This window comes from Bos javanicus, chromosome 7, assembly GCF_032452875.1.
Source record: "Bos javanicus breed banteng chromosome 7, ARS-OSU_banteng_1.0, whole genome shotgun sequence".
NCBI classification, from domain to species: domain Eukaryota; kingdom Metazoa; phylum Chordata; class Mammalia; order Artiodactyla; family Bovidae; genus Bos; species Bos javanicus.
In genome coordinates, this window is record NC_083874.1 from 60229254 (window position 1) to 60243802 (window position 14549).

Here is a 14549-nt window from a genome sequence, read left to right on the forward strand (position 1 = left end):
CTTCAATCTTTCCCAGCATCAGGCTCTTTTCCAATGAGTCAGCTCTTCGCATCAGGTGACCAAAGTATTAGAGTTTCAGCATCAGTCCTTCCAGTGAATGTTCAGAATTGATTTCCTTTAGAATTGACTGGTTTGATCCCCTTGCAGTCCAAGGGACTCTCAAGAGTTGTCTCCAACACCACAGTTCAGAAGCATCGGTTCTTCAGCACTCAGCCTTTCTTATGGTCCAACTCTCATATCCATACATCACTACTAGAAAAACCATAGCTTTGACTACACAGACCTTTGTTGGCAAAGTAATGTCTCTGCTTTTAAATTTGCTGTCTAGGTTTGTCATAGCTTTTGTCTAACTAGCTGTTGGACTTTATCAACTCTTAAGAAAACTTTGCTTCAAGAATTTACTCATTCCACAAATACTTAAGCATGTATTCTATGTCAGGCACTAGCAAAAGCTTGCCCTATTCTTACCCTCAAGAAGTTAAGGCTCAAGTGGGGGAAACAGATGCTAATCAGAGATATACCAGATGCTAATAAGAGATATACGTATTTAAATACAGCCATCCTCTGGGATCTGCAGGGAATTGGTTCCAGGACCTTCACCAACACCAAAATCCTCAGATACTCAATTCCCTCACAGTCAGTCCCATGGGTTCTGCATCCTCAAGTTTTTCATCCAGGGATCCATCCAGAGAGCCAGTGAAAAGTGTAACATTTCACCACAAGAATTACCACAGGGAGAGTGATGCTATGACAGCATAAAATAGAGGGAGTGTATGTGATCAGGAGGACAGTGAAGGTCTGTGAGAAAGTCATGAGTGAGTAGAGGGCTGGAGGGGGCCATTACTGGTTAGGAGAAGGGAATTCTGACAGGAAGAGGGAACCACATATGCAGAGACCTGGGGTTAAGAGGCTGAGGAACAGAGCAGAAAGCAGCCTGGAGAAAGGTCTGTCTGGAAGGGCATGCAGGGTTGGAAGGCCACAGTAAAGTCTCCTCTTTCCTTCCTTCCTCCTACCCAACTGTTGAGACCACCTCTACTAAGTATACTGCTTTCCTTTCTAAGGTGAGTTAACTCCCCACTGCTATAATGGGTCATACCTCATTGACATGCTAGGCTGTTAAAACAGTTTACTAAATGTCATCTCTAACATCATAAAACCACATTCCGACAACTCTTCCTATTTTTCATTTTTCAACTACATTGTTTGCATTTTCTCTGACTTTGATAACAAAGAAGTATGAGTTGTTTTTGTCCTAAAGAGGCTTGTCAAGTAGTGAAGTGGGGAAAAGAGAAATTGGTTTCCTCCTACTGCTTTGCATTTAATGAGATTATAACTTGCAAGCTGTTTCCAAGCATTTTTGTAAATTTCAGAGACTAAAAGGTGCCCGGCAATGAGATCACAAGTCAAAGAGCCCACCAGCTGACTAGGTAGGAACCCAAACAGGGTTTCTTATTCCTGTGGCTTGCTGAAGATGTGTTATTTACTTGCTTTTTGTCATGGAAATTAGACCTTTTACCTTTCAGATCTCTAAATAAATCTGACCTTCTTTGCACTGGGAGCCCATACTGGTTGTAATGGAGGCCTTTTGCTTCAAGGTTTCACTTAGACTGCACCAGGGATGCAGTCCTGGGAACAGGTGGCAGTGCTTTTTGCCTGTGGCTTAAATTTCTGCTCTCTACCACCTCATACTGTTTTCACTTAGGTGGGGAGGGTGGAGGAGCAGACAGAAAACTGATCTTAGTCTTAGTTGGGTATTCACCAGGAACAATAAGCACAGAGTGGTATAACCTTAGATAAATTTTTAAGTAGGATTCTAATTTTATTTGACAAACTTTTTTGCATCCCTGTGAACAGTTATCAACTCGGATTTCTATGCCCCCTCTCTGTCCCACCTGGTTAAAAAAAAAAAAAAAAATGAAGACTTATAACAATGATTAGACTACTTCTCCCTGGTTTTCCTTGAGTGGAATTCACTGTACCTCCCTAAGGCTCAACTAAACCAAACAAGATAAATGAAATGTATTCATGGTTCTAAATAAAATCTAATCATAAAAGGAAACCTTGTCCTGATGCCCCGTCTGCCCACAGACACCAGAGATGACCTGGACCAGGAGCAAAGATGGGAGGTGGGTGGGGTAGGAACTAGTGGAGATTTTTCCTGGGATGGCAGGGACAGGATTCTGGGCTGTATCACTGCCCCTCCAGCTGAAAGATGCTGGCCCTCCACATGGCATGGAGGGAGTCCTTGGGAGGGGAGCACTCTGAGAAAAGGGGCTCTGCTGCTACTGCTAAGTCGCTTCAGTCGTGTCCAACTCTGTGAGACCCCATAGACAGCAGCCCACCAGGCTCCCCCGTCCCTGGGATTCTCCAGGCAAGAATACTGGAGTGGGTTGCCATTTCCTTCTCCAATGCATGAAAGTGAAAAGTGAAAGTGAAGTCGCTCAGTCGTGTCCGACTCTTAGTGACCCCATGGACTGCGGCCTACCAGGCTCCTCCGTCTATGGGATTTTCCAGGCAAGAGTACTGGAGTGGGGTGCCATTGCCTTCTCCAAAAGGGGCTCTACCACCTCCAACTGCCATAACCACACACGCTCAGTGTCAGGCCCAGGGCCATGAACAGTCCATGTGGGGAGGAGGGTGCTTACAGAATCCCACAATGTCCTCCTGCCCTGAGAACTCCCTTCCCTTGTGCCTAGCACACCTGAATCTGTTGGGGAGTTACACAAATGAAGAGAATGCCATTGAGATCACTGAGCACCATATGTATCTTTTTATTTCATCTCTATAGCAATCATGCGCAGAAGCTACTGTTTTACCCCCACTGTTTACAGATGAAGAATTGAATGCTAAGAAAAGTTAAGACGTTTCCCCAAGCAGAAAATGGCAGAGCTGGGTGGGGGCCCAGATTTGTATACCCTGAGCTCTTAGCCACTCTTCTATGACATACAAGCATCAAACCTAGTGTAAATCTAACACTAGATATTCTTATTTTCAATTAGTTGTGTGACTGTAGCTAAGTCACATAAACTCTTGAACCCTCACATTCCACATCTTTAAAATCAGAGTGTTAGACTGGGTCATCAAAATATTCAATGAATGGATGCTTGTTGGGCATCTACTGTGATTGAGGCACAGATTAAGACATGTCCTCACAAAGTCTGTTACCACAACTATAGCAAATCTGTCACTAAATACTATCTGGTCAATACTCTGGATGTGCACAATTCTGGGGAATATTAGGAAGCAGCAGCAACAATAATGTGGCCCTGTTGATGGCTCCAGGCACAGCACGGAACAAAGTGCCCTGCAAGCATAATCTTAACCTAGTTACCCCAGCCTAGGAGGCTGGGACCCCAGTATTCTCACTTTACACATGAGAAAACCATGGCTCAGAGCTCTCTAATGTGCCCATCTTTGTACAACTCGGAAGTGGCAGCACAAGAAGTCCAGCTCAGAGGTCTTGCCCCAAAGCCCTAATCACTGTGCTCTCCCAAGCAAGACTTCATGTTCCAGCTAGTTACAGTCGTCTGCAGGGGCTCTTATTCCCACCTTCACTCAGTTGTTTCACAAAGAGATGTCTAATGACAATTTTTTAAGGAAGAGGGAGGTCTTCCCACAGTCTGTATGTTCACGGACATGCCCTCTAGTAGGTTTTCTGGTGGCATATTTTTCAGAGGTTTAACCTTGGAATCACCTGGAATACTCCTTAAAAATGTAGATTCCTGGGTCCTAGTATAGAGCCTACTAAATGAGACTCTCAGATAGGAGGTCCAGCAAAACCCTGGGAGAGGTATGACCATTTGTCATAAGCATCATTATATGTATATGATTTCTCTCCAAATTAAATTCTTTGATAGCTTAAATCCTTGTGGTTTAAATTCTACGGTGTTAAAGACGAAGGTACTCTCAAAGGCACATCTGTATTCACCACACCTGAAAGCTAGCTTTGGGGGGAGAGTCCTTATTGTCTTTAAAGAACAGTTCAGTTCAGTTGCTCAGTCGTGTCCGACTCTTTGCGACCCCATGAATCGCAGTATGCCAGGCCTCCCTGTCCATCACCAACTCCCGGAGTTCACTCAAACTCACATCCATCAAGTCAGTGATGCCATCTGTCGTCCCCTTCTCCTCCTGCCCACAATCCCTCCCAGCATCAGAGTCTTTTCCAATGAGTCAACTCTTCGCATGAGGTGGCCAAAGGACTGGAGTTTCAGCTTTAGCATCATTCCTTCCAAAGAAATCCCAGGGCTGATCTCCTTCAGAATGGACTGGTTGGATCTCCTTGCAGTCCAAGGGACTCCCAAGAGTCTTCTCCAACACCACAGTTCAAAAGCATCAATTCTTCGGCGCTCAGCCTTCTTCACAGTCCAACTCTCACATCCATACATGACCACAGGAAAAACCATAGCCTTGACTAGACGAACCTTTGTTGGCAAGGTAATGTCTCTGCTTTTGAATATGCTATCTAGGTTGGTCATAACTTTCCTTCCAAGGAGTAAGCGTCTTTTAATTTCATGGCTGCAGTCACCATCTGCAGTGATTTTGGAGCCCAGAAAAATAAAGTCTGACACTGTTTCCACTGTTTCCCCATCTATTTCCCATGAAGTGATGGGACCGGATGCCATGATCTTCGTTTTCTGAATGTTGAGCTTTAAGCCAACTTTTTCACTCTCCACTTTCACTTTCATCAAGAGGCTTTTAGTTCCTCTTCACTTTCTGCCATAAGGATGGTGTCATCTGCATATCTGAGGTTATTGATATTTCTCCCGGCAATCTTGATTTCAGCTTGTGTTTCTTCCAGTCCAGCGTTTCTAATGATGTACTCTGCATATAAGTTAAATAAGCAGGGTGACAATATACAGCCTTGACATATACTCCTTTTCCTATTTGGAACCAGTCTGTTGTTCCATGTCCAGTTCTCACTGTTGCTTCCTGACCTGCATACAAATTTCTCAAGAGGCAGATCAGGTGTTCTGGTATTCCCATCTCTTTCAGAATTTTCCACAGTTGATTGTGATCCACACAGTCAAAGGCTTTGGCAGAGTCAATAAAGCAGAAATAGATGTTTTTCTGGAACGCTCTTGCTTTTTCCATGATCCAGTGGATGTTGGCAATTTGATCTCTGGTTCCTCTGCCTTTTCTAAAACCAGCTTGAACATCAGGAAGTTCACGGTTCACGTATTGCTGAAGCCTGGCTTGGAGAATTTTGAGCATTACTTTACTAGCGTGTGAGATGAGTGCAATTGTGTGGTAGTTTGAGCATTCTTTGGCATTGCCTTTCTTTGGGATTGGAATGAAAACTGACCTTTTCCAGTCCTGTGGCCACTGCTGAGTTTTTCCAAATTTGCTGGCATATTGAGTGCAGCACTTTCACAGCATCATCTTTCAGGATTTGAAAGAGCTCAACTGGAATTCCATCACCTCCACTAGCTTTGTTCGTAGTGATGCTTTCTAAGGCCCACTTGACTTCACATTCCAGGATGTCTGGCTCTAGGTCAGTGATCACACCATCATGATTATCTGGGTCGTGAAGATCTCTTTTGTACAGTTCTTCTGTGTATTCTTGCCATCTCTTCTTAATATCTTCTGCTTCTATTAGGTCCATACCATTTCTGTCCTTTATCGCGCCCATCTTTGCATGAAATGTTCCCTTGGTATCTCTAATTTTCTTGAAGAGATCTCTAGTCTTTCCCATTCTGTTTCCCATTCCTCTATTTCTTTGCATTGATCACTGAGGAAGGCTTTCTTATCTCTTCTTGCTATTCTTTGGAACTCTGCCTTCAGATGCTTGTATCTTTCCTTTTTTCCTTTGCTTTTCGCTTCTCTTCTTTTCACAGCTATTTGTAAGGCCTCCCCAGACAGCCATTTTGCTTTTTTGCATTTCTTTTCCATGGGGATGGTCTTGATCCCTGTCTCCTGTACAATGTCACGAACCTCATTCCATAGTTCATCAGGCACTCTATCTATCAGATCTAGGCCCTTAAATCTATTTCTCACTTCTACTGTATAATCATAAGGGATGTGATGTAGGTCATACCTGAATGGTCTAGTGGTTTTCCCTACTTTCTTCAATTTGAGTTTGAATTTGGCAATAAGGAGTTCACGATCTGAGCCACAGTCAGCTCCTGGTCTTGTTTTTGCTGACTGTATAGAGCTTCTCCATCTTTGGCTGCAAAGAATATAATCAGTCTGATTTTGGTGTTGACCATCTGGTGATGTCCATATGTACAGTCTTCTCTTGTGTTGTTGGAAGAGGGTGTTTGTTATGATCAGTGCATTTTCTTGGCAAAACTCTATTACTGGCCAAAAGCTTTCTTGTAACCACGATGTAGAAGCTTCTCCCTGGGATGACATTCTGCTGGTAAGTCAGGTATAAGCTTGAATCACTTGTTTTTTTCCTCTGAGATCGACATAGTTAGGGCTCTAAAGTTCAGTGGGCTCAGTGGAGAAAGACCCACTGAGCAGGATCTCAGCCCCACAATAAGGGTCTCCCACTCATCCAGTGAGAGGACTTCCAGATAAAGACCCCCAGTGACCCAGCTCAGCAAGCAGGCTTTGAGGGGCCATCTGCCTCCTCCCTGCCCCAACCTGGCCTCCCTTTCTCTGAGCCCAAGTTCTCTGATAGAGGACTCAAGAGTCACAGGGAAATGGAAGCTTTGAAGTCAGAGAGCCTGACCTTACAACTTACTGGCTGGGTGACCTCAATTCTCTAAGCCTCTGCTTCCTCCCTCATAGAACACAGACACCTGTGTAGTTTGCGAGGATTAAATGAGATGATGTGTGTTAACTGCCCAGCATAATGGTAACTACTCAGCTCAATGAATGGTTCTTGCCCACTAAAGCTACAGGCTGAGCTTTCTCCCAGGGCTCACGCTCCCTCCACCATCTGCTGCCCACCACTTCGTAACAGGCTCCAGAAACCAATGCCACCAGGATGAAGCAGCTCCTCATTCCCCATGTGCTACTCCCAGATTTACTCAGCTCCCTCCTTTGCTCTATTTGGACTTTTGTGATCACAGATCAGTTAAACAAAAAACACTTAGAAGTCAAGGGCCCATGTTAGAAATCCTATCGAGTACCAGGAAAAACAAAAGCAAAAAAAGGTGTTATAATGCTTGGGTACTTAAACTCGTGTTTTTAAATGCACGAATCTCACTCGGAGACTACCTGTCCTCACTTTAGAAGCAGGAGAGCTTTTAGAAACCAGAATGCTGCCACAAGAGGCACTTGCTGATAGCAGCAAGAGGAAATTTGTGAGATAAAACCTCACAGACAAAAGAGAGGGAGATAGGAAGAGGAGGAAGGAAGGAGAAACAGACAGACTGATTTAAGGAATACAAAGGCTTGGCAATCTGAGATCATTTATTGAAGGACAGCAATTCTCAGAAAGATGTGGCTGGGGACAGGAATGCTTGGGGGTCCCCAAGATGCTTTCCAGGGGTACCCCTAAGGTCACACCTACTTTTACATAGTATTGAGACCTTACATGCCCTCTTCATTCTCATTCTCTTACGGGTACACAGCAGAGTTTTCCAAAGGCTATATGATGTGTGACAGTGTGGTAGCTTTCAAGGTTAATGGGATGTGTGACTATGTATTTTTTTCAATTTTTTCAATGTTTTCAATTCAAGCTTTTCTCAGTTTTCAGTTCAGTTGCTCAATAGTGTCCGACTCTTTGTGACCCCATGGACTGCAGCACATCAGGCTTCCTTGTCCATCACCAACTCCTGAAGCTTGTTCAAACTCATGTCCATCAAGTCAGTGATACCATCCAATCATCTCATCCTCTGTTGTCCCCTTCTCCTCCCACCTTCAGTCTTTCCCAGCATCAGGGTCTTTTCCAATGAGTCTGTCCTTCACATCAGGTGGCCACAGTATTAGAGTTTCAGCTTCAGCATCAGTCCTTCCAATGAACATTCAGGACTGATTTCCTTTAGGATGGATTGGTTGAATCTCCTTGCTGACCAAGGGACTCTCAAGAGTCTTCTCCAACAACACAGGTCAAAAGCATCAATTCTTCAACACTCAGCTTTATAGTCCAACTCTCACATCCATACATGACTACTGGAAAAATGATAGCTTTGACTAGATGGACCTTTGTTGGCAAAGTAATGTCTCTGCTTTTTAATATGCTGTCTTGGTTGGTCATAGATTTTTCTTCCAAGGAGCAAGCATCTTTTAATTTCATGGCTGCAGTCACCATCTGCAGTGATTTTGGAGCCCAAGAAAATAAAGTCTCTCACTGTTTCCATTGTTTCCCCATCTATTTGCCATGAAGTGATGGGACCGGATGCCATGATCTTAGTTTTCTGAATATTGAGTTTTAAGCCTACTTTTTCACTCTCCTCTTTCACTTTCATCAAGAGGCTCTTTAGTTCTCCTTTGCTTTCTGCCATAAGGGTGGTGTCATCTGCATATCTGAAGTTATTGATATTTCTCCTGGCAATCTTGATTCCAGCTTGTGCTTCACCCAGCTTGGCATTTCGCATGATGTACTCTGCATATAACTTAAATAAGCAGGACGACAGTATACAGCCTTGATGTACTCCTTTCCCAATTTGGAACCAGTCTGTTAGAACTATGTCTAGTTCTAACTGTTGCTTCTTGGCCTGCATACAGATTTCTCAGGAGGCAGGTAAGGTGGTCTGGTATTGTCCCATCTCTTTAAGAATTTTCCATAGTTTGTTGTGATCCACACATTCAAAGGCTTTAGCAGAGGTAGATGTTTTTCTGGAACTCTCTTGCTTTTTCGATGATCCAGTGGATGTTGGGAATTTGATCTCTGGTTCCTCTGCCTTTTCTAAATCCAGCTTGAACATCTGAAGTTCACGGTTCACATTCTATTGAATTGAGAATTCAATAGAATTGGAGAATTTTGAGCATTACTTTGCTGGCATGTGAGATTAGTCCAGTTGTGCAGTAGTTTGAACATTCTTTGGCATTGCCTTTCTTTGGGATTGGACTGAAAACTGACCTTTTCCAGTTCTGTGGCCACTGCTGAGTTTTCCAAATTTGCTGGCATGTTGAGTACAGCACTTTCTCAGCATCATCTTTTAGGATTTGAAGTAGCTCAACTGGAATTCCATCACCTCCACTAGCTTTGTTCATAATGATGTTCACTTTGCATTCCAGGATGTCTGGCTCAAGGTGGGTGATCACACCATCGTGGTTATCTAGACCATGAAGACCTTTTTTGTATAGTTTTGTGTATTCTTGCCACCTCTTAATATCTTCTGCTGCTGTTAGGTCCATACCATTGCAATCCTTTATTGTGCCCATTTTTCATGAAATGTTCTCTTGGTATCACTAATTTTCTTGAAGAGATCTCTAGTCTTTCCCATTCTATTGTTTTCCTCTATTTCTTTGCATTGAGCACTGGAAGGCTTTTTTCTCTCTCTGTGTTATTCTTTGGAACTCTGCATTTAAATAGCTATATCTTTCCTTTTCTGCTTTGCATTTCACTTCTCTTCTTTCCTCAGCTATTTGTAAGGCCTCCTCAGACATCCATTTTGCCTTTTTGCATTTCTTTTCTTGGGGATGGTCTTGATCACTGCCTCCTGTACAGTGTCACAAACCTCCGTCCATAGTTCTTCAGGCACTCTATTAGATCTAATCCTAATTGAGATCTGATTCTCAATTTTAAGTGATGTTAAACTCATACTGGTTTCCCCAGTAGCTCAGTGGTAAAGAATCCACCTTCAATGCAGGAGACCTGGCTTCAATCCCTGGGTCAGGAAGATTCCCTGGAGGAGGAAATGGCAACCCACTCTAGTACTCTTGACTGGAAAATTCCATAGTGTAGCAAAGAGTCAGAGACAACAGAGCACGCATGCATGCAAAGCCAATACTGGTAGATACAACTCACACCAAAAGCCCTTTGGGGGTCTTCAATAATTATTAAAATTGTACAGTAATATTGAGGCCAGAAAATTTCACAACCACTGGTAGAGAGATAAACAGCCACTGCACCCTGTAACCTTGACACCCCTGCATGATAGCAGAGCAGCGTCAGAGATTTTCAAACATGAACCACGGCTGCAGGCCACAGGAAGGTTCCTATGGTTACCCTGTGGTGCCTTCCTTACAGCACATCCACAGCCTTCCTGGTGACAAATTAATTTCTAATATGTGTGTGTGTCTGTCTGTGTGTATGACAGGAATGGAGGAGAAATACAGTGGGAGAGAGAGAGAGTGATACCCCAGAACAGTATCTTATTCATTTTCTAATTTCCCCAAGTGGCCAGACTGGCACAAAATTAGAGTAAATAAGGAAATATTTTGGAATTGAGTTACTGACTTTTGGTGTGTCTGTTGGTGCCAAAGAGGTTTGTGTTTCCATTTGAAAAGATTTCCTCCAAAACAGATACAACTTGGCCAAAAAAAAAAGTGAAGTCTCTTCAGTTCAGTTGCTCAGTCACGTCTGACTCTTTGCGACACCATGGACTGCAGCACGCTAGGCCTCCCTGTCCATCACCAACTCCCAGAGTTTACCCAAACTCATGTCCATTGAGTTGGTGATGCCATCCAACCATCTCTTCCTCTGTCATCCCCTTTTCCTCCTGCCTTCAATCTTTCCCAGCATCAGGGTCTTTTCAAATGAGTCAGCTCGTCGCATCAGGAGGCCCAAAGTATTGGAGTTTCATCTTCAGCATCAGTCCTTCCAATGAACACTCAGGACTGATCTCCTTTAGGATGGACTGGTTGGATCTCCTTGCTGTCCAAGGGACTCTCAAGGGCCTTCTCCAACAACACAGGTCAAAAGCATTAATTCTTCGGCACTCAGCTTTCTTCACAGTCCAACTCTCACATCCATACATGACCACTGGAAAAACCATAGCCTTGACTAGACTGACCTTTGTTGGCAAAGTAATGTCTCTGCTTTTAAATATACTGTCTAGGTTGGTCATAACTTTACTTCCAAGGAGTAAGCGTCTTTTAATTTCATGGCTGCAATCACCATCTGTAGTGATTTTGGAGCCCCCAAAAATAAAGTCAGCCACTATTTCCACTGTTTCCCCATCTATAGTCGTGTCCAACTTTTCGTGACCCCATGGACTGTAACCTATCAGGCTCCTCCAACCATAGGATTTTCCAGGCAAGAACACTGGAGTAGGGTGCCATTTACTTCTTCAGGGGATCTTCATGACCCAGGGATCAAACCCGGGGGATCCTGCATTGCAGGCAGATGCTTTACCATCTGAGCACCAGGGAAGCTAAAACCTGGCTAAAATGACTTTAAACAATTTTTTGCTTCAAAGAGAGAGCCTTTCCCTTCCAGAACCCTTGCCCAGTGGCACCTCAGAGGGTGCCAGCTCCTTTCACTTGAGCTCTGGAGTGATGCCTGGAGGTGTACCACACAGCAGCTCCAAGAATCATGCAAACCTGGGATCAGCCTGGCTCCTCCTCTTTTGAGCTGTGCTACCATCTCACAGGTCCCCCTCAGCTTGAGAGTCAGGTCCTAGAAAATAGGTATCCTGGAGGACCTACTCACAGGCGTGCTGCAGGGATGAGATAAAACATGGCATGGAAAGCCCCTACTCAGAGCCCAGCGCTAGAGAGAGCCAACGAGGTAGGGGCTGTCAGTAACAGCCTCAAGCTCATTTCCAACAAATTTGGGGTGATTTTGGAATGGCACAGAAAGATTACATCATCATATTTTTCCAATGAGTGCTACTCTCTGTACATAAAATTTCTGTTTTTTAAAAAGTCCTCATGTGGTCATCTCTCCATTCCCTCTCTCATCTAACACATATAGAGCACCCAGTCTGAGCAGGTGAACTAGATGCTAAGGAAGCTAAGACTGACAGTTCACACCTCCCAGAGCCCACAGCCTCCCCTCTTCCTGAGACAGACATGCAGACCTCACAGCACAGATCAGCACGGCAGATACTACAGTGACAGTATTCATAGCTAACTTGGGGTGGGATTTACTATGTACGGGCCAGGCACTTCCCATACATGATACTGTGAGGCAAGTGCTGTTATTTCCCCTTTACAGAGGGGGATATTGAGTCATACAGGTTAAGCAACTTGCCAAAGGTCCCATGGCTGATGAATAACAGAGCCTGAACATGAACCCAGGAAATCTGGCTCCAGGACTGATTCTGTCATGCTCCATGTTACAGCCCCTCTTACACAACCCGACCTGTAGCTGCAAGTCAGTCTCACCTCTTTCTCAGAAGGTCCTAGTGGGGAGAAGCATGTGGATTTGGGAGTCAAGAGACCAGGGCTTAAATCTTGACTCTTCTACTTGTCCATGTAACTTTAAGCAAGTTACTTACCTTCTCTGAACCTTAGTTTCTTCAACCAAAAAATGGGCTTGACCATCAGACCAATCTCAACTTGGTAGGGCCCTATAAAATACTGCAAAGCAATGTAAGTGCTATAGTATAAAGTACAAAGTGAGGAAATTCGGTTGAGGTTCTGCTGGCTGTATGGCCCTGGAGAAGCTGTTTAAACTCTCTGAGCCTTAGCTGCATCCTCCACGTGATGGAGATAATAAAATACATGGCCTGAGATTTAAATAAGACAATATGTATGAAAGGGATTAGCACAGCTGGAAATAATTGTTCAATACACGTGAGCTCATATTATTAGGCACAAGTGATTGGCAAGCTGCAAAGAGGGACAATACTACTTCTATAGAGAAGTCAGTCTTTGGCTCTAAGGCAAACCAAGTCCCAAGATACTGCTTTGGGACAGAGAGACATTGATGACATCATGGTCTTGGTATGCTTCAGTCTTTTTAAAGGACTCTGTGCTCTAGGCTTTGCAACTCTGTGTGGTATCAGACCAGCAGCGTCAGTTTTAGCTGGAAGCTCGTCAGCAATGCAGAATCTCAGGCCCCACATCAGACCTCCCAAGTCAGAATCTGCATTTTGACAAAATCCCCTGGTAATTCCTTGTATACACTCAAGTCTGAGAAACACTAGTGTAGCATAGAGAAAAGAACAGCAACAAGAGTTTTTGGCCAGGGGTGGGAAGGGTTAATGTTTAGTTTGGCTCCTGTCAAGTCACCGGAAACAGAAGGTTCCAGAGATTGAAGTGTATAGACTGATGGGACAGGAAGGCTTCCTTCCTGCCTTGTGTCCTGGACGGCCAGAGCTCCTGCCTGGGACCTGCGCTGACCCTTGAGCTCAGGGAGGAAGGACCCTGGGCCTGTAGAGCAGAGGGCAGGCTGGGACAAACAGAGGGCTCGATGCCTCTGCTCAAACTACCTGGGAGGCTCAGTCCTCAGGCCAAGCCCAGATGAGGTCTGAGGAGGAGAAGCGGGGAGCAGGGAGGCCGGAAAAACGTCACAGTTAACTGAGCAGGGCTCTCCCAAGGGAGGCTGGTGGCCAGCGCTGGGACAGCTGTGTGAGGGCCTCTGAGGTCTCCGTGTTGCCCTGGGCCCTGTCCTCTGGCTCCTGCTTCCCCGGGTCCCGCAGGGTGGGGGTGGGGCCCACACCCTGGACACAGCCGTGACTGTGCTCCACGGGCTTCCTCCTCAGTGCTGGAGCAGCTCCTCCCCGAGCTCACAGGGCTGCTCAGCCTCCTGGACCACGAGTACCTCAGTGACACCACTCTGGAGAAGAAGATGGCCGTGGCCTCCATCCTGCAGAGCCTGCAGCCCCTCCCAGGTAGCCGTCAGCATGCTGCCCAGAGCTTCTCAAGAACCCTCAGTAACTCCCCAGGGCCTGCTGGCAGGAGGAAGGAAACCTCACAGCATGGCCATTCAGCTCTCTTCATGGTCTAAGCAGCGTCCCCATGCACTCCAAGCTTCGTCCACCACAGCCCTGGCTGTGCTCCTGGTTCTCCTCCACCCCTGGCCCTCTACAAACTCACACAACACACATGCCATACACACTCATGTACACACCACTACCACACACTCACACACACAACATGCTCTCACATAGACCTCACACAGTAACAAACACACATCACACATAACATACCCCACATGTTCTATCACGCGCAACACACTCACTTATCACATACACATAGCATATATGCACAACACTCATGCACACTCTGACAGACGTATCACATACACATCACACTGTCCTGCACTCAGATGCACGCTCACACACTCCCTCTTGGCTTTATGGGTAGTATGCCTGCCCCTCCATCTCCACTCGGGCCCTCCCTCTAACTCCCCACAGACTCTCTGCCTCACTGTGTTCTCAGCAGCAAAGCTTTCTCCTCTGCTCCAGCCTTTCCCCAACCTCAAGTGAGCGCACAAGACGGTATGTGTAAATCAAGAGCTCAGTAAACTCTAAAGGGGCTGTGTCCTGTCCCGCGGGGTTGGAGGGGTCTGAGTGACATCGGGGGGGGGGGGGTCACCATTGGTTGAAACTGAGCCTCACTTCCCACGGACAATGTCCTCAGCCACTCTCACAGGACTGCTGGAGAATGAAAGGGGCAGCAGTTTGCCGACTGGCCCCCAGCTGTCCCCAGAGCAGCGCCTCTACTTTGTCCTTTATATTGGGCTCTGGGCATCCTTTCACTCAGAGAAGGAGATCCTCAGTAACAATGGAAAAAAGGAAACAAAGTTTGAAAGCTTTGGAGAT

General features: G+C 45.4%; 1 protein-coding gene and 1 long non-coding RNA gene across 18 annotated transcripts in view; one reads left to right on the forward strand and one right to left on the reverse strand.

Annotated features, from left to right (window-relative positions):
• Window positions 1-14549, reverse strand: part of LOC133251469 (uncharacterized) — a 117904-nt gene that overhangs the window by 60822 nt on the left and 42533 nt on the right. The window lies entirely within an intron of this gene.
• Window positions 1-14549, forward strand: part of AFAP1L1 (actin filament associated protein 1 like 1) — a 76176-nt gene that overhangs the window by 21513 nt on the left and 40114 nt on the right. For 3 of the 4 annotated variants that reach the window (XM_061423975.1, XM_061423972.1, XM_061423974.1), the window contains exon 2: window positions 13488-13616. The exons of the other annotated variant lie outside the window; for it this stretch is intronic. In XM_061423975.1, coding sequence (XP_061279959.1) covers window positions 13488-13616 — 129 coding nt within the window. The remainder of the gene's footprint in view (window positions 1-13487; window positions 13617-14549) is intronic. 4 annotated transcript variants of the gene reach the window in all.